Below are 25,774 nucleotides of genomic sequence, written 5' to 3'. Positions count from 1 at the left end.
CAAAATATAAATATTCAGACATTCTTTGGAGGTTGCTCAGCCATTTTTGTGTACCTCATCAGTCAGAAAGGTATTACTGATCCAAGACTCGAAGTAATAGTAAGAGGTTTATAGTATGCTGTATGTACAGGATAGGTTTAAAAAGAATACTGCTTGTTATTTGTTTCCTAGCCAAAAAATGGGTGCTCCAGTACACAGTAGACCTAGTCAGGAATAACAACACCAACAATAAAAACAATCTCAAATAATAGTCCTGAACAACAATAATAATAATACAGTGGCAAGAACTGTGTACAGTTTCTATCCAGAATTTGTACATCTCAAAGTATTCTGGGGGGAATATTCTGTACCAAAATTCATGTATTTTTCTTTTTGCATAAGAATTATAACGTTTTCAGTAAAAATAATAACATACTATTTCCAAACAACCAAGTTCTACAATGTTTACTATGCAAAAAACAAAACAAAACAAACAAAAATCCCCTCCAAATCCCAGGTATCTAGTGCTAAGTGTAAAATTTTTGTCATGCAAGATTTGTTGTATCACTCTCCTTTGCAAAACTTCATGGTACATAATAAAAATGTTTGTGAAGAAAAAAGACAAACTTTTTAATTACTTTAAAGTGGTGGTGTGGCCCTCAAACAGTTTCAGGGTGGCAGTACAGTTGTTATTATTATTATTATTATTATTATTATTATTATTATTATTATATTACAATTGCAGGTATTATAAACTTTTAACTAGCAAAGTCTCTGCCACACTCCTTTACAAAATGTACAATTGCAAGGTAAAAAATGGTAATTCTTGTGAAGGCAAACATCTTTTTTCTATTACTTTAAAATGTTATTTTGTGAAAACTAAACTACTATACCATTTCTTCCCAAATATTTTTATGAACTGTTTTAATACTAGTACTGCACTGTTAATTCTGCTCAAGCACAAGCACAAAAACATATTTTAGCATCTTGTCAAAATGAGAGACTAAGAGTGTCGATAAAAATGACACTAAAATAAATGTAAATTTAGATTGCTGTCACAAGTGGCTGCTTGCTTTTGTGAAGATGTTAGGTTGCTATAGAGTTTTCCATAGCAACCTTGCATCTTATTATATAAATAATCCCCTTGGTGTCCTTAAAGCCTGCTAAGAAAACAGGATTAAATCTATTCTCATATGTAATGATCCCACATTAAACCTTATCAGGATGAAAAACCAGAAAACATAATAAAATGTAATCTAGATAATAGCTTTTCTGGCAGTTCAAAGGCATCAAAGCACCACAGGCATTTCAATACAGTTTGTAGTTAGCCAGTCATTTTTTCAAAGCCCTTATTAAATATATCTCCTTGAAAGTTCTATTTTCTTGTTTCTTTTTTAAAAAAACAAAAACAAAACAAAAGCAAGGTTAATAAACCTTTCATTGCTGTGATGAATTGAAGTATGATGGTGTCCTTTGATATGCTGAACTAATCGGATGAACTTTGCAAGATGATAACAGGAGCTTTATTGAGCAGACATTTCATACTTTACCTAAACATCAGGTGTGTTTTGCTGATGGGCTGCTTCGTGTTATGCTTCTTAATTTAACTTGTTTATTCTATTTTTAGGGTATGCATAACAGGAAGGTCTCTGGTTAGCTTACAGAATGTGACAATAAACATTTTAAAACCCGTGTTACAATAAAATACAGTAGCATGCCACACATAAAGATATAATTGGAGCCATTAAAATCAGTGAGTAGAATAATTATTTAAATGCACAGAGTAAAAACAATGTTAAGAGGCACAGTAATTCAAAAAAGCAGGGGGTGGGGGGTGGGGGTCTGATGCTGAAATAGTGTGAAAACCAGTGCCATGTGGGTTTCTTTAGGGAAGGCATTCCACAGATGAGGAGCCAGTACTGAAAAGGCTACTCCAATTGTACCTGGGCTTGATGGGAATGTTTAAAAAGAGCCTGAAACGATCATTCAAAAGTATGGATATATTCAGGTGGAGAGATGCAACAATTCATGCACTGAGATTCAACACCATAAAGGGATTTAAAGGTCAAAATCAGCATGTTGAGTTGTGCCTGAAAATAGTCTCAGAGACAGTGAAGAAGACAGAGTATGGTTGTTTCGAGCATTACATCTTTCAGTCACGTTCTGTACCAACTCCAGACATTTTTCAAGCCGCCTCAGCAACATATTACAATAATCAAAACAGGATTGCAGGGCATGGGTCCCTGTAGGGGTAGTATATTACCATCGTTGTTGTTAATGTAATTCATTTATGTCCTGCCTTTAGCCCAAACTGGGATTCAAGGCAGTTTACAAGAATTAAAACGAAAACAGATAAAACCACATACAAAGGCATAAGTAAAATCATACAAAAAGCTATTGTTACAATGCCATTAAACTATCTTCAGAATTAAAACCTTTTAAACAAATCCATTAAAAAGACAAAAGATAAAAGTCAATCAAGCGACACACTCTCAAATGCCCTTGCATTAGAAAGCACTCAAAAGTCATGCTGCTGGTGTCTCTTGTGACAGAGATGGATCAATAAGCATCCCAAACAAAGAAGTACAGCGTACCCCTTATCACTGCCAACAAATCACCCCACCAACAATACCTCTGTCTTATAGGGACTGTGTTTCAGTTCATTAGCTGTCATCCAATCCATTAGCATGGATCTGAGTTTAATGATAAATAAAAATGGGTCTCACTGGTATTACTACTAAACATCAAAAATACCTCATGTGGTGGTTATAAATCATAAATGTCACTGTCTTGCAGGGGGGAAACCCACAAAGATCTTCTGGAAATTTTGAATAAGGAAATCTCCAGCCCATGGACCCAGCTGCTCATTTACTCCCTACTATGTCTAATAAGCCCAAAAGGCAAGGGGCAATCATACAAATGGGTGGTCAGACTTGCCCAAACATCCTGTTCATCTCATTATAGCGTAGAAAGTCATCCAGCATAGTGGTGCCCTGGATATTTCCATTGACTGATATACATTAATGGCCATAGCCACTAAAAGCAATTTTGTCTTCAAAGTGTTTGAAGGTACTGTCATATATCATATCATCTCCTATCCCAGCATGTGCTATTGTATTTGCATCTTGGTCAGACTGCAAGAGAATCTGAAGTAGTCCTACTCCAATTGGTAGTCCTTGGACTAGTGCCCATCCACAGCCATTGACTATGTCCCTGGTGAGTCTGCAGGAAAGAAAGAAATAGTTGCACCCAATGGGAACAAATTGTTTCTCTTGCTCTTTTTCTTTCACACACACACACACACACACACACACTTGCATGGGTTTGTTTTTACATACTTGCATATGCACTTGTGTATACTAACATATACAAGACATATAGGAAATTATCACACATCTTTTTCACTGGATCTGGGCACGGGCTTAAACGGGTGAAAATGGATCTTATCGCATGCCTCCTTGACCAACTCAGCCACACCGCATACCCCTGGTATACTATTCAAACGAATGATACTTTCTCGTTCTTTGAAAAGGATGTCAGGAGTCTGGATCAGATACGCTGTGTTGGCAAGGAGGCGTGCAATAAGGTCCATTTTCACCTGTTTAAGCCAGTGCCCAGCCTGTGCCCGGACTGGGCAAAAACAGGCATGCAATAATCTCTATGTATATAAGAGAATGAATATTTCACTCTGACTATATGTAAGAGAGAGAAAATTAAGTAAGTGTGTGAATGAAAATGCATGACAGAGTGCATACATACCTGCAGATATTGATGTATGTGAGTGTGGCTTTGTGTGACAAACAATGTGTAAAATGGCCACAGGTGTTAAGAACTGAATTTATTTAAATAAATGTAATTTGAACTATGTTGTTTCCCTATAAAAAGTTAAAATATGAAAATACATGAATGTACAAACAAAATGCACATACTAAACAAACAAAATATTTTATTCATATACAGTTGGCTCTCCATTTGTGTGGGGGATCTGTTCCGGACCCCTCCCTGCAGAAACAGAAGCTTGCACATATTCAAGATTCATATGGTGCACCCCCATGTGTGCGGCTAGGGCGCATGCGCCAGGCTCATGCACCATTACAGATGATGGAGGCTGGCCCTCTGCACCTAGTCGAGGTTGCAGATCTCAGATGTGTGAGTTAGGAGGGGCGACTGTACTACATCAAAGACGGATCGATGTCCACACGCAAATGTAAGGGCGCCACAAGAGTTAGAGAACTACTCCTTTATTAAATAACTTGATTTTCCCCCCAAACAATCATATATTTGAAGATTCACAAATATCTATTCCTCAGCATGCTTTTAGTGTTTTTACAGTGCCAAATAGAAGCTACAAATCTTCCATCGGATGAAAGCTGATGATATTCTCTCCCCCTTTCATTTGATCAGCTGCAGCACAATAATGTGTTTAAGAAAATCTAGTTCTGATGAGGCCATTCCATTTTTGTTGCCTGGGACCTCTGTGGCAGTAGTCCATGTTCAGATAAAAACAGAACAAAAACCTGTAAAGCATGTATTCACAGTGGAAGGAAGAAAGAAGGTTATGTCCCACATGCTGTATGATGGTCAAAACTTATATTTTTTTTTAAAAAAAGCTCAACATGTTTCAGCCTTATTACCAACTAACCTTCTTCAAGGGGCATTATAAAATAAACAAAACCACACTTACTATGTATGCGATTTTGAGACAATACATTTACAGCATGTGGGACTTTGTCTCATTCATCAAATGTTCAGATAAGATAGGGGCTTCAGTCATAACAATGCATTTTACATTAGTTACAAAAGCCCTTTGCTTACATCTCCACAAAATATTCACACATAGGCTGAATTGGGCTTTCCAAAGAACATCCTACTTACTTGATTCTGGAGCTTCCAGCTACTGTTTTCCTACATTGGTGTTCTGGGGCCATCCTAAAGTTTCATTGTTTTCTTTTTGAAGTGACAGCTGCCAAGCACCTTGTCACCATTCTCATGTCAATGCCCTATAGTCAGATTGGACTATGTGACAGTTTTCACAGACTGCCAAGAAAACCTGTCACTCAGAATGCTGGAGGGAGGGGAACACTGGCCAAAGCAGATGCGCTAATGCTCCATGTTGGCTTGCTGCTGTAGCAGTTTCATTACCCACTCTCACTGTGGCTCTTCCACCACAACATAGCATCACAAAACAGGTAGTTTCGGCACAGAAATGGATAGGCATTTGTACCATCACATTTAAAGTGAAAGGCAAGCAGTCCCTTTTCACAGCCCTCCAAATCTCCAGAAGGGCCTGTGACTTTTGCAGAATGAAAGAGCACCATATCTTTTTGTTCATTACTATTAAGTGTAGACTAACGGGTGAAACAGATAGCCAAAAATGCTGGATTGGGAGTGCTGCAGAGCTGCGTGCTGTGACAGCCGCACACTGTGGATCATTACACTACATTGAGGGCCCACACAGACAGGACAAAATAAAGCTGCTTCAGGCCACTTTGGAAGTGTGCTGTTTAAATGACACCTGTGTCATAAGAGGCTGGAAACTGCGCCAAAGCCGTGCTCCAGCCCTAAGGGCTGGAGGGCAGCTTTGATGCAGTTTCTGGCCTCTTAAGATGCATGTGTCATTTAAACAGCATACCTCCAAAGTGACCCGAAGCAGCTTTATTTTGGCCTGTCTTTTCAGGCCCTCAGTGTAGTGTAATGATCCACATGTAGACTTTACACTATGCTGACCTACATGCTACCACCTGACTAACTTTGAAGTTGATGTTTTATAATCCCCCTGTTATTATTGCAAAATTTTCCTCCTTACCATCTTTATTATGGGAAACAAAATGATATGTACAATAAAAAAGGAAAACATTCCAAAACAATTTCTGTGCATCTTAATAAATACTCATATTTTTGTTAGTACAAGTACTATGGCCATGGAAGTCATGTAACAAGTGACTATAGAAAGGACCACATGTTGCCAGACGTCACCAAGAGGCAGGCTGTTTTTGTTTTTTGTTTTGTTTACTGGGGACAATACTGTGCAAGGCATGTGGCTTCTGGGTTAAATATTGTCCTTTTTATTGGCTTTCAAATTGAGAGTGAAGCAAAGCAGTTTCAACATATTTTTCCTTCTATCCCATTACAGTTCCATACTTGAAGCCAAAACAGAAAAGAGGGCAAGCCCAATCCTCAAATATTAGCCCTGCCTTAACTCAACTAGTAAATTGGTCTATCTAATAATCAACTCAAGCTGCACTTGTTTAACTAATTAAAGATGGGTACTTTCATTCAGAGATGGGGAATATATTCCTCCCCACAGATGTGCCTCGACTACAACTCCTATCAGCCACAGCCTGCATGGCTCGGAGCACAGGATGCTGGCACCTGCAGTCCAACATCTGGAGGACAAAACCTCATCCAACCTGGTTCTATGATAACAGCAGTAGCCTACAGGCTATTTAACTCTAAACCAAGACAAAGGCTGGGGATTGTTCAACCCGCATATTGCATTAAATAACTGCTATCCTTCCAGACCCCTGCTTTCTGAGACCATTTTTTAAAAAATAAATAAAGAAATTATTTAAGGCTGCCTGTCTGCAAAGAATCTTCTAGCACTGTTCGGAGGGCTCCTATCCCTAAACAGCTGGATCCCCCCCCCCCCCCCCCAAATTGTTCAGGAAAATGGCACAACTTGCAGAAAGTCAAGAGATGCCAAGAATGGTCCTTTGAGCATACCAAAGCCTACCATAATCGGGTTAAATATTGTGCTTAGTATAAAATGTGCTGTACATAATTTTTTTGTCAGCAGTTAGGAAGCTTTAAAAATAGTTTTATAACATCAACAGAGCAAACATGTCAGAAATCATACAGAGCAATTAGCTAGAAATGTAATACAACTATACTCAAGATCCACCCCAACTGATGAACGGCTAAAAACCTTGGAGCCCTTGAAAACCCTGGAGCTGAGCAGAAGAAAAGGTGTCAGTGGGGTGGGGCCTTGTGAGGGGCGAAAGGAGAGGTCTCAGGTGTTGTTTTTTTTAATGTTACTCTTTTAAAATGTCTTTAAAAGCATCAGATCTTAGCAAATACTCACTTTTTCCTCAAATTTTCACTTTAGTCACATGTAACTATGTAAATTTAAAATACATTTAGGGGCTGTACAGACAGGTGGCAGGATGCCGCCCCTTTTCACCCTGGATTGGGGCCACGGCAACCGCACACCATGGTCTCTGTAGGGAGCAAAAAGAAGCAGTGAAAAGGGGCTTCTTTTTAGCTCACTGGAAGGGGCATCATAGCCACAATGGGGTGGCATGATGATGTCCCTTCTGCACCGCGCCATTTGGGCACTGTGCTGGAGCCGCACCATGATGCCACTCGCCATCTAGAAGGGCATGGAGTCATGACACAATAGAGGTGGAGCCACAGCGTCCAGTGTGCGGACGCTGTGCTGTGGCTCTGCTCACATGCTGGCACAAAGTCCCGATCTGTATTGGACCTATGTTTGTGCTTATGACACTGTAATTTAAAACTATAATTTCAATTTTGCTAGTAGTTTATTGCATAATTATTGTCATTATATTTAATGATACAGAAATTAGCACAATTTTTGCCATTACATTTAATGATATAGAAATTATGATTTATGAGTAATATTAGTACAAAAAACATTACTAGGGTATGGGAGTACCCTAGTAACTAATTGGGTGTTTGTGTGTGACATTAATTATTGCACTGGGTGATGCCAACCCTAATGATCCCACTGGTTGATTCTAATAAATTTAAATGTTCAGTGAAAGAATTAAGAAGGCTCAAGAACCATCTTTAAACATATAGAGTGCTTTGCGTTAATAGAGGGTTGAGGACATTTGCAGCCAAATCCTAGAGACTACACATTTTCCTCAAATTGCCATGAATCTTTTCCTAAAGCACTTATGTTCTGGACCTCTAAGAATATGATTAATGTAGCAAACAGGATGTATATTTTACCCCAAACTTTTAAAAGATCATAATCCCACCAACATGTCTCTGAAAATGGAGCAAATCCAATTTAGAGAAAGACTTAATGAATATGTACTTCTCAAGACAGAAATATTACAGCATTAATAAGAATTGAGGAAATTCTTTGAGCTGAATTTAAATAAGGACAAAGAGCCCCGAATAGTCTGGAATTCAAGGAGATGACAATTTATACAATGTGGCTCTAGAGTGAAAAAAGAAAGACTAATAAGAAAGTAAGTTGATGGACAAAATATAGAATCTTGACGGAAAATTGAAGAAAGTTCTGATAAAGAAACTAAACAAAAGAACAAGTTACTTTAACAATAGTTTTCAATGTTTACAGTCCAAGAAATGAAGGCCAAACTATTATATCACAAGGAAAAGAATTTTGAATTCACAATTAAACCTGGGTAGTGGCTTTCTTATAAGTTGGGACAGGAGAGGATAAAGAAATCAGTCACAAAAATGAGGAAAGAAAATCCATGTGTAATGGAGAATCTGAAAATTTGAAAAGCTTTTGAGGAATACTATAGGGGACTATATCAAGGGACAACAAGAAAATCTCAGATATGCAAGACTATTTTGACAAACTGCAGTTGGATAAGCTATGGTTGTGGAACAAAAACAAAGTTTGAACGGACCTGTGACAATTATGGAGCTCACTGAAACATTTAAAAAGATTAAAGCTGGGGGGGAAAAAACACAACAACCCAAGTCCATATGGATTATCTCCAGTATATTATAAGACATTTGAAGATGGTTTGCTTCAACCACTCAAAATGAACTGTGATGGGCTATTAGGAAAAGGACAGATGCCAGACTCTTGGATAAATGCCTATATCACAGTGATACATAAAGAAGATACAGATGAGATAATAACAAAGCATTGTAGACCTATTTAATTACTGAAGCATGACTACAAGATACTGTGTTTACTACTATTTAGGCAAGTAGACTGAAATTTCCATGAGGATCAGGGCAGATTTTTACCAGAAACAACAAATAAGGAATAATGTAAGAATTGTTCTTAATAACATTGAATTCTTGGAATATCATAATGTCAACAAGGCTGTTTTGATTCATTTTTTTAGATGAAAATGAAGTGTTTGATAACATCTCTTGGAGTTAGTTTTTTGTGGGGTTTTCGGGCTATGTGGCCATGTTCTATAAGAGTTTATTCCTGATATTTCGCCAGCATCTGTGGCTGGCATCTTCAGAGAATGAAGATAAGTAATCTCTTGGAATTACTTATTTCACGTATTGTACAGAATGGACTTTGGTGAAAATATTATACATGCAATAGAGACAAACATGGATATAGTTTAGGGATGAAAGTCTCTTGGAACCTGAAGGTCATGACTTAAGAGTTGGATGATATGGTTATCTTTTGCGTCATTTAGCGTGCTGCCACACTGTAGAATTAATGACACTGCTTGAACTGCAATGGCTTCATCCTATGAAATCCTGGAATTGATAGCTTGTTGTAGCACCAGACCACTCTGACATTGAAGGCTAAATATCTCACAAAGCTACAAATCCCAGAATTCCATAGAATGGAGACACAGTAGTTAAAGCGGTGGCAAACTGCATTCATTCTGCAGTGTAGATGCAGCCAAAGTTAAAGCTCATGCAGGATTTTAAAAATCAGTTTATTAGAAAGGCTCTTCTATGAGTCTGGTATAAATATAAGCAGAAACTATTTCCTAAGATAACATTAGCTACTTCAGGAAGCCTTCAGTAAAAATCAGAGATGGCTGTTTTATTATGTCTGTCCGTCTGTATGTATCTCGCTTTCCTTTTTACTTTCTGGATTTACTTTCTTAATGTATTATCTGAACGTATATTATCTTGCTTTAGATTGTAAATTAGACTATTAGTATTAAATTAATTAATTAACACACACACACCCTCCGCCCCATAAAGATCTTAGGTCTTTGTCTGAAGCTGCCAGTATTGTCACCAAACCTCAGGTTATCTCTTTCTGTACACAAGTTTATCTCTCTTGCAATGCTCAGCTGTGTTACAGACAGAGCACCATTTGCAAGACATGTTTTCTTTCAGCTCAATATTCTAAAATGCCCGTGTCATTCAACAGGCCAGCCAGCCAGCCAGCCAAAGCCAACAAATTTGTAACTGCATGCACAGAGATTCTTTAATATTAATAACTTACTCAATGAAACACTCATGGATAACTGTGAAACTACATTAAATCCTTAAATGGATAAATAATTTAGAAACACCATGGCCCAGAATAAATAAATAAAATAAATAAAATAATATCCAAGCCATGATGTTGTAACATTCATGTTTATTGCAGCTTCAGTCATGCATATGATAGCTAACAAAGCCACCATCTTCACTATAATTAGGTGCATGCATGCAGCACCGTAAGTGGGGTGAGGGCTCTCAGAAAACAGTTTAACCTTTATCTAAGGTTTGTGGGGAAGGTCATAAATTCAGTACCTAGGAGAGAAGACCCATTGCTATATCCTGTTGTTAATGGACATAATTCTTAAAAAGCATCACAAATTCTTGAAAAGCAGCACAAATCATTCAGTACACGGTTTCTTTTTCAAACGTAAGTAGCCATTTATGTCTGAAAAGACACTGTGTAAAGACTGTGTGCTGCATTGCAGGTGTTGGCAACATATAGCCTGGGAGCCACATATCTTCCACACCTATCCATGTGGCTGCCAGTGCCCCAAGCGCACTGCAAATAAGCAGCCCCTTTGAAAGGAAAATGTATAACTCCCCAAAATTGTGCAAACAGTTGGTGACAAGACTTGGGTGTATCCCCAGGCAGATTTGAAGGGACCAATGTGGTCTCCCACCCACGAGATGTTGTCAACCGTTTTGTAATGTAATCCCATGGTAAGAGAGTTGACTAAACAATGATAACATTCTATCTGAGGGCCATTACATTTTTTGGGAAATTTTTCATTATAGTCTCAGGTTGCAGAATACAGTGGGACCTCATAATCCGTGGGCTTGCCACCTGCAGATTTGAGCATCTGCAGATGGCAAACCCCATCATCCCCAATGGACAGCATGCACATGGGCATGCTAGTGGCCACTTGCACGTCATGCTGCCATTGGGTACAATGGCACTGAGGGCCAATGTTTTTTTCTATTCACAGGGTCTGCGTGGTCCAGAACAGATCCTCCACAGATATAAAGGTCCAACTGTATAAATCGATAGAGAGTGGTTGAGGTAATCAATCTTCCAATATTAAAATGTCCCATATTAAAAGCTACTCTAACTGATTATAAAATGAGAAATAACTCTATCTTCTGTTAGGTGCTTACAAATTTGTTTTATGATTTTGCCCTAGTTATCTTCCTAATTGTAGAAGTTAGATTAGCAGGTCTCCAATTCACTGGACTGACAATCTTCATTTTTTAAGATGATAATCTTTATATTTGTTCTCCAGTCTTTCAGAACTGTTCTTCAATTTGCATATATTACAGCCAGCCTTTCTGAAATAGGCTCAGTTTACTCCTTCAGAACCCTGGATCTGTCTAAATGCATTGGACAGTTCAAATATTCTTTCATGTGCTCTTCTGTAACCCTAGCTATTGACATTTCCCTACTCATACTGCTTGACAGTAAGGCTACATTTTTTTTATTATTCCTTTTCCAAAGCTAAGGTAAAGAGGTAAGTGATAAAAAGTAGATTTTTAAATTTCTTATTCTGAGTTGCAATGCAATCCAAAGGCATTGTTATCTAACCTTGTTTCAAGGCCCCTTTTCAGGGTTAATCTTGTGCTTTTACCTTAAAAAAAAAAGCCTGAATATAGTCATACTTTAGTGATTGTGTTTGTTCTTCACAACTTGACCTTCCTTTTACTTTGGTTCAAAAGCACCCTGTGCAGCCAAATTGATTTTCTGCTTCTTCTTTTTTTGAATCAGAATAAGTTTACCACAAGACGTCTAGTAAAATTGCCATTCTCCTACATCTACTATTTAATTTATCCCTGCTGTTCTAACATCTAATATATGTGTTTTTCTGTTCTCTTTCTTTGGAATCTGGACATCTATAATTTTATGATCATTCCCATCCATTTGCTGCCCAGACGTGCTTTCCACCTCCAGTTTTTCAATCCATTTTCTTACAGTAGAATTTGACCTAAAATAGCCAAGCATCAGACAGTTTCTTCAGCCTTCTGAAACTGAAGATTGTCTCCTAACACCAAGGAGGTTTCTGGCACATCCCAAAAATGTACTCAGTCCAGTTACCAATGTGTGCTTTCTGGATCTGTTTGAGCTTCTTGGGCATCCTTTATTTTCCTATTTCATCTCGACCAAATGCATGCCATTTTTCACGAGCAGATGTAAGTTTCATTAGCTTTGTGTCTATCACTATGATTAGGGGTTGAGATTCACGAGAAGGTCAGTATAACAGCAGATGATGGAAAGATTTGGCAATGATGAGACAAACCTGTGGGTGTATTTGTTAGATAGTCTGTTGCTGGATGAACTCTGAGCAAACACAGAAGTCAAAGACAGTAGGGAGTAGTTCACAAGTTCAAGGAAACTTCACAGGAAGCCTAAGAATCAATCCAAAGAAATATAGAATGAAAGGAACCATTCAGGAGATAAGTAGGAGGTGGAAACTTGACTTGATGTAACAAAAGATTCTGGAAAGAGGCATCCATAGACTCAATAGATGCTTTCAGGCTCTAGTAGCTGCTGCCAAGGCCTATAGGAATATTTGTTTTCTGAGGTCAAAAGTGCATACCCTCCAACATTTCACACATGAAAACTGAGACATGTGTGGCCAAGCAACATCAAATGTGCTCAAGATAGCAAAAGTGACTAATGAGAAAGATCAGACAAGCTAGGAGAAGTTGCAGCCATTTGCATGTTCCTTTGCAGGGCAAGATTCCTCCCCCTCTTAACTCTTCTCTTCTCCCCATGCTGAGTTAACCAACTTTTGCACTTTGTACTCAGTTTGTAATAACAGATGTATGCTGAGAATGAAGGAGAAAAGTGAGAATAGGAGAGAGAAAAGTAGTTGGAAAACTAGAACAACAGAGAATTGATAAGGACTATTCCTGCCAATTGGCATAGCTGGAGTGTATGACATCTGAGTCAATGTCATCCACTTCCAAGAAAATTCATAGCAAGATTTAGTTGGGCTCCTTTATTCTAGCCTGGAGCACAGCTCTTAACTGATAACATGAATGCCTATTATCATGTTCTTCATGCACTTGGTTGGACACTTATGAGCTAATGTCTAGGGGACAGAAAGAATCAGAGACCTCTGCGACTGGGTTGAAACAATTTGGTCTGTGTGTATGAGCTTCATATGAATGCCTAGAAAATACGCCCCTAAACAATGAAAACTGGCATATCAGTAAGAAGACTAGGCTAGATCTTTCCCCACACAATGTTCTCATTTTCTTATGTGTAAGAAATTATTTTTCCCCATGTTTGTTTATTATGAATTTTCCCTTGCAGAGCAGGAAGAAACAATGATTGGGTTTTGTCAAGCAGACTCAATCGTCAACAGTACATGTCCTTCACCTTCAGTGTTTCACTGAGTTTCAGGGCACAATTTTCTTTGTCAGCATCCTCCTCCTCTCACCATCATCCCCAGTGCTTTCCAGGCAACCATGAAGGGAAGCAGTGGCAGATCCTGGTATGAAAATATCCATCTGACTTCCCCCTTCATCTATATTCACATTCAATTCTTTACAATACCCCTAAGCATGTCATTCCTATAGTAATTTATGAAAGTATATTTAAGGTCCCCACCTCATGTTCCCACCTCTTCATGTTCTCTTATTAGTTGCTGTCAAGCTACAAATGTGAAATTACAAGTGTGGTTCAGATGTAGCTTCCTGAATGGTATCCAGCGATGCACATTCCCTCAAGTAATTAAAATCTGCCTTTAGAACTTGACATCTAATAAACTGTGATGCTTGGTTGTTTTCCAATAAAATCTTGTACGTTTTTTTAAAAAGAGCCAATTAAGATTTTTCTCCACTCCCTGCTCCAATTTGGATTGTAAATCTGATGTATGCCATGCTAGGTATACAAGGTGAAACTGTAGAAAACTGAGTTTTAAAGAACACATTGTTGTTGTTGTTGTTGTTGTGTGCATGCAAACCATTTCTGACTCATGGCAACTGTAAGGTGAACCTATTATATGATTTCCTTGGCAAGATTTGTTCAAAGGGGGTGTGCCTTTATCTTCCTCTGAGGCTGAGAGTGTGTGAATTGCCCAAGGTCACCATGTAGGGATCCATGGCCAAAAAGGGATTCAAAATCTCTTCTCCAGAGTCACAGTCCAATGTTCAAACCATTACAGCCTACTAGTTCTTTGGAAACTAGCAGCTCAATGTGCGATGAAAAAATAAGAGAGATCCTTAAAAACCAAAACAGGTTACCTCAGTCTGCCTTCTCCCTTGTGACCCATTGGAAAGGGCCGCAGACACATCATATGCTCTTGATCTAAGAAAATCTTAGGTTTAGACCCTTTAGGCCCAGTACAAAGGGTCTCTGGTAGAAGCTCTGGAAAAGACATATTATGAAAAATCTGCAGCATTGTGCCCCATGATTTCATGCTCAGTCTCAACTGAAAGCAATTAACTGCACACATTAATTGAAATCTTTAGGCCAGGGATGGCCCACGGATTGGAAATGTTCAATATACATTCAAGTCCCCAGGAAATGGGACATCAAGGATTGTAGTACCTAACAGACCATTGCATTAATCTCCCATGCAGGTAAAGCAATGCTCAAGATTTTACAACAAATAGATCTATCATCTATGATGCAAGAAATGCCAGATGTCTAAGCAGGGTTCAGAAGGGGAAGTGACATTAGGGCTCATATTACAAACATACACTGGATAATGGGGCACGTCCAACAATTTCAGAAAAAAATCAACCTGTACTTTATAGATTATAGGTCAGTGCTATGGAATTCTGAGATTTCTAGTTTGGCATAAAAGCTCTCTGACGGGGATGGCTAACTATGTCACAAATCTACAAATCCCAGAATTCCATAGCATTTAGTCATGGCAGTTAAATTGGTCTCTAATGGCTTTATTTCTACAGTGTGGCAGCAGCTTTAGATATATATTTTTATTTTCAGGACTGACTGGAGGTTGCCTATTAGACTGTCCAAGTTTGCTGGTAGGCTTGTAGTCTGGCAACTATGCATTAATTGTATGAATCAGGACTTTAACATTAGGCTGTTACAAGTGAAGAAGTGCAGCAATGAGTGTACTTGACAACTGGTTCACAAAAACTGCTTCTTCCATGTGACTTCTAATGATAAACTAACTTCCTCCTGCAGGTGATTGTAAAGGAGGACTGAGCACATGAACTGGTTCTCAGTTGTGGAAACTTCTATTTTAGCTATAATTTTTCTTTACATCAGTACTAGTAATTTGTGTCACCCTCACCAATTTTTACAACTATCCACATTCCCCTTTCCCAAAGTTACCATCTTTAACTGTGCCATGTTGACAATTTCTCCTTCGTTATGATTATGTCACTATTGCCATGATCATAACTCTCTCCCCAACCAACTTTTATGAGAATCAGCTGCATGAGGAAAAAGAGGTCCAGAGCATGGGTGAATGAATTTCTGTCAGGCTTGGGGAGGGGGGGTCACTAGCCTAACATTTTTAAAAAGTTAACAGTGTTTTACCTGAGCCAAAGGCATAGGACAAAGAACATAGTTCATATTCATATTCATATTGCATTTTTCATGTCAAAGACAGGTTCCGAGATGGCTGCAAATTCTGAACGTAGATAGAATCTACCTTCTGAATCGCTGAGAGTCAGTGTTGTACTGTAGTTTCAGTGTTGGACTACAACTCTGAGAGTGTAGGCTTTGAATCCCTGCTCAGTCATGGAAACCCACTGAGTGATCTTGAGCAAGTCACAATCTCCCAGCCTCAGAGGATGGCAATGGCAAACTCCCTCTGCAGAATTTTATCAAGAAATCCTCATGATAGGTCTTAGAGTTGCCTTAAGTCAGAAGTAACTTGAAGGCACACAACAGCAAGAGCAACAACAAAAACAGACATAATCAGAGAACTGCTGCCTGGTTTTCTCTGTGCCCATGGCTTTCCTCTTTGCCTATTTTATCTCTCCTATATTGTTCATAGGCATTGGAATGGAGAGGAAGAGAGCGTTGAAGAAGGAGAAATTTAGGGCCCCAACAGACAGGCCAAAATAAAGCTGTTTTGGGTCACTTTGGAGGTATGCTGTTTAAATGACACATGCATCTTAAAAGGTCAGAAGCTGCCCCAAAGCTGCACTCCAGTCCTTAGCTGAAAAGCATGGCTTTGTCACGGTCCCGGCCTCTTGGGAGGCATGCATCATTTAAATAGCATACCTCCAAAGTGACCCGAAGCAGCTTTATTTTGGCCTGTTTGTTTGGGCCCTTAGTTAAGTGGACAGCAAATTGAGAAAATTGGCCAGCGACTGCTGTTTCCCTACACTATCCTTGTCTCCCATCCCCTCCAGCTTTCTCTGCCTATGAAGAAGCTTGCCAAGCTCAACAGTCAGAGCCTGGCCTACCCATGGTTAGTTTTCAGGTGATGACTCCAAGGCATAGCCCAACTTTAAATGTAACACAATGAGCGAATACTGCTGGGGCCACAATGCAGGCATGGTGCTGAAATACCGGAGAGAGATCAAGTGAGCCTGTGGCTAGTGATGACCTTGTAAGGCCTTCATTCTGTGGCTCATTGTTAGGAGGCCTCCCCTCCCCACCCCTTTTATATGCTTCCCCTGAAAGCCTTTCACTCATTGAAACTGTAATACAGAACCTCTGTGTGCAGCTGCTGCATTAGGAGCATAACAATACCACCCTTCCATTACATGGGAAATTACAAATATATCCTAAGGGTAAAAATCTTTCCAGTGAGCTGTGTGCACACAGCTGCACTTCAATAATTCTTAAAATTACTTCTGAGTCTCTCACTTCAAGGCCTTTGCTCTCGGTGCCAGTAGGTAGGAAAGCGGGAACCCTCAAGATGGCATTCCATCTAAAGATTTTATGGACAGGAGGACTAGGTTTTTCCCTAAACAAATGCTTCAGTGGCCCTGTCTTAATTTTTCCATTTTTATTAAGTCTAGCCAGTGGTCCATTCCTTAAGAAAGCCATTTACAGCTTTAGCTCAGCAAACAGCCATTTCTGTTTTCCGTTCCTTCTTTCCCTCAGCAGCAATGCAAATGTGGTAGGATTGAGCATAACATGGCTGAACCTTCACTGCTTTAGCAAACTGTCCAAATCCAATGCCGATGGTTTTTATTTATTTTGTTCAGTTTTTAAAGAAACAGTGGCATCTTTTTTCCATCTCTGAGAATTACCTCCCACAAGCAGTTCAAGATGTCAGTCTGGCTCCTGAGCGGTGCTATACATGAAGATTAGCCATCTAGAAATATTTCCTCTATAAACGAGTTTACCCTACATGTAATGAAAGCAAGTAGATCTGGGGGGCAAAAGTCTGCACCCAGCTGTTTTGTATTTTCTTTTAGCCCAGTTCATAAAAAGTAACTTATTGTTATTTTCCTCTTTTGAAGTAAACATGCATTATCTTTTATGTCATCTCCCTTCTGCATTTTATGTTCAAAATGAGTGCTCTCTCGTTTATTTCAGACATGATTATTTATGTCATTTTCCACAAAGCATCCGCTGCCCTCTTTTGTGTGACTTATAAGAGGGAGATGCCTGAATGGAAACACATGAGAAAGGCTTGCCCAGCAGCCATGACCCCATAATGGCCCTCAGAGATTTGGTTTCCAAAAAGTAATGTATTTATCTCCTTGCCAAATAATAAGGGGGAGAGAAGGGGGGGGGGAGAGACTTGTTGTGGAATGGAGAGATCTGTCTATTTCTTTGTATAGCGTATGAAATAGCCTTTGAACAGACATAAATAGCTATCCTAATGTTGTATTAATTATCCAGAAAACAGAAGTATAGGACAGATGTCTAAACCAATGAAGAAATCAGTTGTGGGATGAGGTTAAAGGTGTTACCAGAGTAACACAAGAATAACAAAAATTATCATTGAAAGAAAACCAAACAAGAACACCATCATAAAAGAAACTACAAATGCACTGTCGTATGAAAGAAACCTTTAACAGAAAAAGGTCCCAGACCTATGTGGGCACATGGCATTGCGGATGAGGAGTCACATTTCATGGCCTCCATAGAAGGAGACCAGAAGCCTTTCTTCCCTTCAGCAAGGAGCTGTTCTTGCTAAGTGCACTGGTTAGGCATCTGTTTCTTGGCCACCATCTTACCTATTCATTAATGTTTCTTTAATGTGTGCTTTGCCTTTCCATTTACCCAAATAGTTAGTGCTCAAGGTTTCTCATCACATTCAAGATATAGTAAAAGAATTCACAAACAAACAGATGCAGCACAGCAGACCTGAAATTATTTTCTAGGAATAATCAGTTTCCTTCATTTTGCAAAAACGTAATTCAATCTTTTAATCCATGTTATGTCTTTATGCAACTTTCTTATTGGTTGACTTTAAAAATATTTTGATTATCATTTTAACAAATTCTTTTCAACATACAACAATATACACTATTACTTTATCTATTTGCCCACTCAGTCACCCCATTCCACTTGCCTATTACATCTAATTAACTACCCTCATACAATAATCATTCACTACTTCCCTCTCTATAATCTTGGAGATATCTTCATTACAAATCCATGCTCTCTCCCTTGTTGTTGCAATATTCATCTTAACCATCTATGACAATATTTTTAATGGAATATCCCATTTTGCATATATCTATATCTATACATGCCTGCTCCCCCACCATATTAATATGCAGGGGAAATACATGTGGACCTTCATATTTCTATTATTGGTTGACATTTTCATTTTGTCTCCATTAAAGTAAATTTATCAGTTAGGTCATCGCTGTGGAATAAGTGTAATTTCTCAGGAAGTTAATAATTAAATATATGTCTATAGAAATTGTGCTAATTTGATTAGAGCCTTCTCTAGCAGTTTGCACAAAGCCTCCCATGACCGTACCAATGCAGAATCATCATTAATCTATATCACAGATTTCGTTAGCTTGGACTGTGAATATCACAGTCAGTCTTATTGCTTTAGTAAATGATCAGCCATCAAGAAAGCTTTGCACAACATATTATGTAGACATGTGGTAGAAAGTAATCCAGTGGCAGTCAGTGGATCTGTCACTCTGGGGCAGCAAATCCACTCTGGATTTAGGGTAACTCCTCCCACAGCCTCTGTAAATTGAAGAGGACACATATTTGGTGCAGTTCACTAGTTTTGCACCAGCAAAGCTCCCATTTAGCGCTAGACCAGTGGTGGGACTAGCAGAAGTATTACTCAGAGTGGATTATCCACCTGTCTGTCTCTGAGTCTGTGGACACACCAGCTGCACTGCAAATAATTTAAAACGAGAAACAGCATAATGAGTAATAAAATAAGTTATCACATCAAAATTATTTTATAAAGCTCATAAAATTACCAAAATTAATTCCTAGTGTATTTTGCATGCTGCAGTACAAAATCCAACTATTTTAGAAGTAGCTGCATTAAAATAAAATGCACCAGAATCATCCAGGCAGTCTTTTAAAAAATAATTCAATATTAAAAACAACAACAACAAAATCCCATCATGTGAAGTCAAAGGCTTTCATGGCCGGCTTCCATAGTATTTTGTGGGTTTTTTGGGCTATGTGGCCATGTTCTAGAAGAGTTTCTTCCTGTTGTTTTGCCAGCATCTGTGGCTGGCATCTTCAGAGAATGCTTGCCTGGAAAGGAGTTGGGTATATATATTGTGTGACCCGGAAAGGCAGGAAACCCTTAAAGTAAACAAGGTTTGGCTACCAGTCCTGAAAATAGCAAGATAAAGACTCAACAAATGTAAATGAGACATCTCCCAGCAGACAATGAGCACCATCAAGCAGACACTAATCCTCTTTTGCAGATCCTCCCACCCTGCGGCCTGCCATTAGCAACAAAACAATACACATGCAAATCATTCCTGCCTTTCCAGGTTACACAATATATATACCCAAGTCCTTTCCAGGCAAGCATTCTCTGAAGATACCAGCCACAAATGCTGGTGAAATGTCAGAAAGAAACTCTTCTAGAACATGGCCACATAGCCCAAAAAACCCACAAAAAAAAAAACTATAAAAATCCCATCATTTCATTTATATCCCACCTTTTTGCTGTACTGACTGTACTGTAGTCCAATCTGCAACTACAGGGCAATGGCCTCCTCTGCTGTGATAGAAATGTTAAATGACAGATTCCCTTCTCTGGGCATATTCTACATGTTACACGAGCTATCATTTGCTCAAAAAATGGTGTCTAGATATTTAAAGCTTTTTTGTCTATTCAGTCTCATGGCCTTAGTTTTATAGCGAAAAGACCCAACTATGACCTCTGTTTTCTCATACAGTAGTTCCTCAATTGGTCATTGTGGCAGGAAGGACTCCAAAGCTCTTTTAAAGCATTTCAGTGTCTGAGACCACATTATCAGCATATGATAACATTGGGAGGTGCCTATCACCTCACATAGGGAAAGGTGAAAGTCAAAATGGTCAAGGGCTGAAACTAGCAAATTTATAAAGATTAGTATATAGCTTTGCTTCACTCTTCAGGATATACATACTGTACTGGAGAGAGAGCCTTCTCAGTTGCCCTGATTTTTAGGTTTGTGCTTTTATATGACTTCTTCATAAGACATAGAAAGCACTACTTCACCTCAGCGGCCTATATTTAAGTCATAATTTATCTCTAGAATTGGAATCAAAAGTAAAATTGAGATCTATGAAAGCTGTGAACAGAGACCTTTTAGGCATGTTGATGTATTTCTCCACCAGATGGTGTAACTGGAATGGCCTGCTGCAACACCCACTGTTTCAGATATTTTCATATTCCATTTACGTTTGAAATTTCTTTTTTTAAACGATCTTTTTATTAAAGTAAAAGACAACACATATCATAAAAATAAATATACATATATTGAACAATCCATAACAATAGCAAATTGTTGTTTACTGGTCTCACATCAACCCTGACTCATGGTGACCCTGTGGATGAGACATCTCCAAGACCCCCTATCTTCCATTGCTCTGCTTAGGTCCTGAAAATTAAGGCCCATGACCTCCCTGATTGAGTCTAGCCATCTGATGTGCAGACTTTCTTTCTTTCTACTACTTTATACCTTTCCTAGCATTATAGTCTTTTCTAATGAGTCGTGCCTTCTCATGATGTGGCCAAAGTATGGCAGCTCAGTTTTGTCATCTTGGCTTCCAGGGAGAGTTCTGGCATGATCTATTTTAAGACCCATTTCTTTGTCTTTTTGGCTGTCTGTCGTATCCTCAGCACTCTTCTCTACCACCATATCTCAAAATGAATTGGGAATTGTAATTTTGAGAGACATTTAGCCTTTTCTGTCAGAGAGCTCTGGTGCCACAACAAACTACAATTCCCAGCATTTTATAGAATTAAGCCATGGCCATTAAAGTGGTATCAAACTGAATTATTTCTGCAGTTCAGATGCAGTCTTAGATTGACTTGTTTTCTCAAAAGTGTTGTGTCCCACATTTCCTTTAGTGCTTTGCGGCTTACATGTCCCCAGTCTCCTGGGGATGAGTCGAGTGCAAGTCAGTGCTGGAAGGTGTAGCACTTATTCTGAATATTTGAGGACAATTATTGTTATAAGAAAGAGGTTACAAAGTTTGGGATAACAATTTATTTGTAGTTATTTGGGGAAAGGTTGATTATCCTTATCCTGACTTATCTTGGACTATCAGTGTTCAGCATCCACTGTAATAATCATTTATGAAACTATGGGACAACCAGTCTCAAACAAGCAGCATTGATCAGAATGTGATTTTAATGTTCATGTTTGTTTATAGAGCTGTTTCCCTCTACATCTTACACCTGTAGTAGTTAGGTACAAGGACAAAGAAGACAGTGCAAATATGGAACAATCAAGAGTAATTATGAGACGCAGCTTAAAAGAAGCAAAGTTGTTGCCAGAATCGGTTGTAAATTCTCAAGGAATAAACTCTAAGTATAAATGCTCTTTTAGAACCAAATCAAAGTAGGTAAGATTAGCCAGCAATCTCTCTCTTTTATGAAGACTGGTGTTAGCAAGAAATTTCATTAAAGAAAGGAGAAATAAAAGGTTCATATGTTGGATGACAAGAGCACTGATAAAAAAAAAATCCCATTACCAGCATTAAAGTAAATTTATTCATGCAGTCAGGTACATCTACAAGTTCAAATTAGAACAATGACAATCTATAAGTTCCATGGATGAACTAAATAGTATTTTCCTTAAGGCCACTTTCAAGTTTTAGAAGCTTTGCAAGCAAGGTCACTGCAGTGGGTGCCCTCATCCATCAATGGATCCTGAGGGGAATGGCTGGTGATGGAGACAAAAGCAGTGTGCCAGGCAGCTGGGTTTAGCCAGTTTTAAATTATGGGCAGTGCTCCCATTATGCCATTGTTCTGGGCCCTGTAGAAATTTTAAGCAGTGTCTATACCTAGCAAGCTGGTTGGTGTAGTGGTCATGAGAAGAAATTTGAAAGAGGCCCAGGGTAGAAAACCAGTGGTAAAGAATTGTTGCATGGGGAGTATGTTATACTTCAAATATTTATTTATTTACATATTGGATTTATTTTTCTCCAAATGGCATTCAGGGGAGCATGAATCTACTTCAAAGGTAGTTCAGGACTACATATTATAATAAGATGAGTGGCTTTTGCTATTTGCTGTTGTCAACTGTCGTCAAGCCCACTTCATCTTATGGGAACCGTGTGAATAAGATACCTCACGTCACCCTACCATCAACAGCCCTGCTCAGATGAGTCATGTCTTCTCATGATATGGCCAAAGTACAACAATCTCAGTTTAGTCATCTTGGCTTCTAGAGTTGATGCTTGATTTGGTCTAGCACCCATTTATTTGTCTTTTTTGAGGTCCATGGTATCCATAGAATTCTTCTCCAGCACCATTTCAGATGAGCTGATTTTCTTCTTAGCATTCTTGATTATCCAGCTTACACAACCATACATACAAATGGGAAATACAAAGGTATGGTCCATTTTAACTTTAGTATTCAATTATACATCTTTACATTTGAGGATTTCGACTAGGCCCTTCATAGCTGCCCTTCTAACTTGTAGTCTTTTTCTGATTTCTTGACTGCAGTCTCAATTCTGATTAACAATTAAGCCAAGGGATGAAAACTCTCGAACTGTTTCAATGTCTGCATTGTCTACTTAAAAGTTATGTAAATCATCTGTGGTTGTTATTTTTGTTTTTTTAATATTCAGCTGTAAACCTGTACTTACTTCCTCGACTTTTTTTAGTAATCGTTCCAGGCCTTTGCCATTTTCTCCTAAAATAAAATGGTGTCACCTGCATATCTTAAATTGTTGATGTTCCTCTAATTTCCAAGCCTTCTCCCTCCACATGTAATCCTGCTTTACATATGGAAATTAAACACATAGGTGATAAAATGCAGCTTTGCCAGTTGACCCCCTTGCCAACTGGAAGCCTTTCCATTTCTCCGTATTCTGTCTTAACAGTAGCCTCTTGTACTGAGTACAGGTTACACTTCAGTACAGTCAAATATTGTGCCACACCCATTTCCTTAAGAGCAATCTATAGTTTTTCATGATCTATGTAACTGAAGGCATTTGCTATACTGTCCACTAAAATTGATAATGCAGTAATGATTACTGATGGATGGACTGATTGATTTGATCAACTGTGATCAACCTAAGATATATTTATGCACCTCAGACTTAATAGTCTCTCAAATATACTATTCAGCATCTCTAACCATAACTAGGAGAATCAAAAAGACAGGTTTGTCCTGCTCTCCCCCTGTATGTGATTCTAACCTTGTATGGGGAAATATCACTGCTGGGGTAATACCAAAAAACAGACATGTGCCTGGTTTTCATTTCCTTAGCTTGTTGAATTGAAAATATATCTTAGAAAGCTTGTAAGGATTCCATTTGAGACTCTTCCAGTGAGCAGATAACAATATTAATCACTCAGCCATCATAGTTGCTATAGCAGACAGTCTACGTGTTGTGATGGTTAGAGCAGTAGTTTACATCTTAGGTTCCCAGACCTCTGAGAAGACCCAGCTATCATGGCCAGTGGTAATAGATTTGGGGGGAAAAACATAGTCCAGTAACATGTTGAGATATACAAGTTGAGAGGATTAGATTAAAAAACTGGATTTCGGTATGAATAACCTAAGGCCATATTTTCTGTTTAGTTATGAAGTTCATTCAGTGGTCCTCATCAAATCTCTAACTCTCAGCCTAATATCCTTCTAGTGTTGTTATGCATAAGAAATATTAATCCCAGACAACAGAAATACTAAAGAAACTCAAAGCTAAACCAAAACACCAGCAAGTAGGTAAATAAAAGTTAGGCAGGATTACAAATAAATACAAACTTCAGGCACCTCAAGAACCATGGCACCTCAAGAAACAAACATATGGAAGATAATGAATCTTCAAAATCCAATAAATAAAAGGCTTTTACAGTATATTTCAGGTTTCGCTAGCTTTTTACACAATAGATTGATAAACAATATTTTTTTTAAATGTCCTGTAAACTGTGATCCTTTATCTGTGAACTCATCTCTGCTCTGACTGAAACAGCAGAAATAGGTTTCAGATTGAGAGACTGAAGTTTCAGTACTGATGCCTTATGAAGTAGTTAAGCTTGTGCAAATGGACAGGAAGGAAGGTATACCTCTTGAAAATAGTAGCCTTAAAAATCATTAGGCTGGTCCTGAATCTATTTTCAAATTTGCTCACATCTTAAATCAGCTATGATTTAAACAAACAGCCCAGAATTTATTTATTTATTAAAAAAGTGAAATCCTTACCTGTTTCTTCCAGCTTCTTTTTGTCAGTGGGAGTAAAGATGATGCTAGAAATGTTGTCACTTTCTGTCCTTTGGTCAGGTTTTGACAACAGGATAATAAACATTTTTACTGGGGTGTAATGGTTGGCAGTTAACATTGAAAAAAGATACAAAAAAAGACAGGGGAAGAATGTGCCACAACATGAACAAAGATGAACCAGCCACAATTTGAATAGATCCCTTTGATAATTCAAGGAACACAAATTTCAAGGTGATGATATTTCAAGGTGCAGAAACTGTGGCATTTTCATATTTACCTGATTCGTCAACTCTCAGTTTTTTATTACTGGGGTTGTCGATACTGTCATCATCGGACATTTCCATTTCTTCTTCCCGCCGGATTCCCATGAGCTGTTCGCTGTGAGCATTCCTGAGTTCCTATAAATGACAAAAACCCCAAACCATACTTTGTTATCCCAGGCTAATACAAATACTAATTCCTTAAAGACAGTTAACTTATTACAAACCAAAAGAGGAACATTGCATACAAAGCATTTATTACATGAAGGGTGATGTGAACCTGATATGTGGTTTAATTTAATCTTCAGTTTGGTGATCTTTTGTTTTTCACTGCTGTTGAAATCATCTGATTTCATTTCTAAAAGGCTATTACAAGGTTAACGATAATGTGTTGCAATGTAATACTGTACAATGCAATAAAGAAAAAAAGTAAAAACATAAATGTAGAATTATATCTTAAGCTCTTCAGGGAAATAATGTGAAAAAGTTGTTTGGAAAGGCATCTGCCACAAATGATAATGTGTACCCAAGGAAGGGGCAACCAAGGTGGGGCTAGTGAATTACTGTACGAGAATCTCCTCCTGCAGGTTCAGTTATTTTGTGTGTATGTGTGTGTGTTGTACCCC

The 25,774-nt window shown here is 38.4% G+C and overlaps 1 protein-coding gene across 5 annotated transcripts in view; it reads right to left on the bottom strand.

Moving 5' to 3' along the window:
- Window positions 1-25,774, bottom strand: part of ENOX1 (ecto-NOX disulfide-thiol exchanger 1) — a 497,438-nt gene that overhangs the window by 79,496 nt on the left and 392,168 nt on the right. For all 5 annotated transcript variants that reach the window (XM_089511006.1, XM_089511011.1, XM_089511009.1 and 2 more), the window contains one exon: window positions 25,166-25,286. In XM_089511006.1, the coding sequence (XP_089367132.1) occupies window positions 25,166-25,286 (121 nt within the window). The remainder of the gene's footprint in view (window positions 1-25,165; window positions 25,287-25,774) is intronic.

The sequence above is a fragment of the Sceloporus occidentalis genome, unplaced genomic scaffold (assembly GCF_023333645.1).
Source record: "Sceloporus occidentalis isolate IW3139 unplaced genomic scaffold, rSceOcc1.0.p SCAF_2, whole genome shotgun sequence".
Lineage (NCBI taxonomy): Eukaryota > Metazoa > Chordata > Lepidosauria > Squamata > Phrynosomatidae > Sceloporus > Sceloporus occidentalis.
Note: the sequence above shows the minus strand (reverse complement) of the source record. Positions and strands in the feature narration are given on the sequence as shown.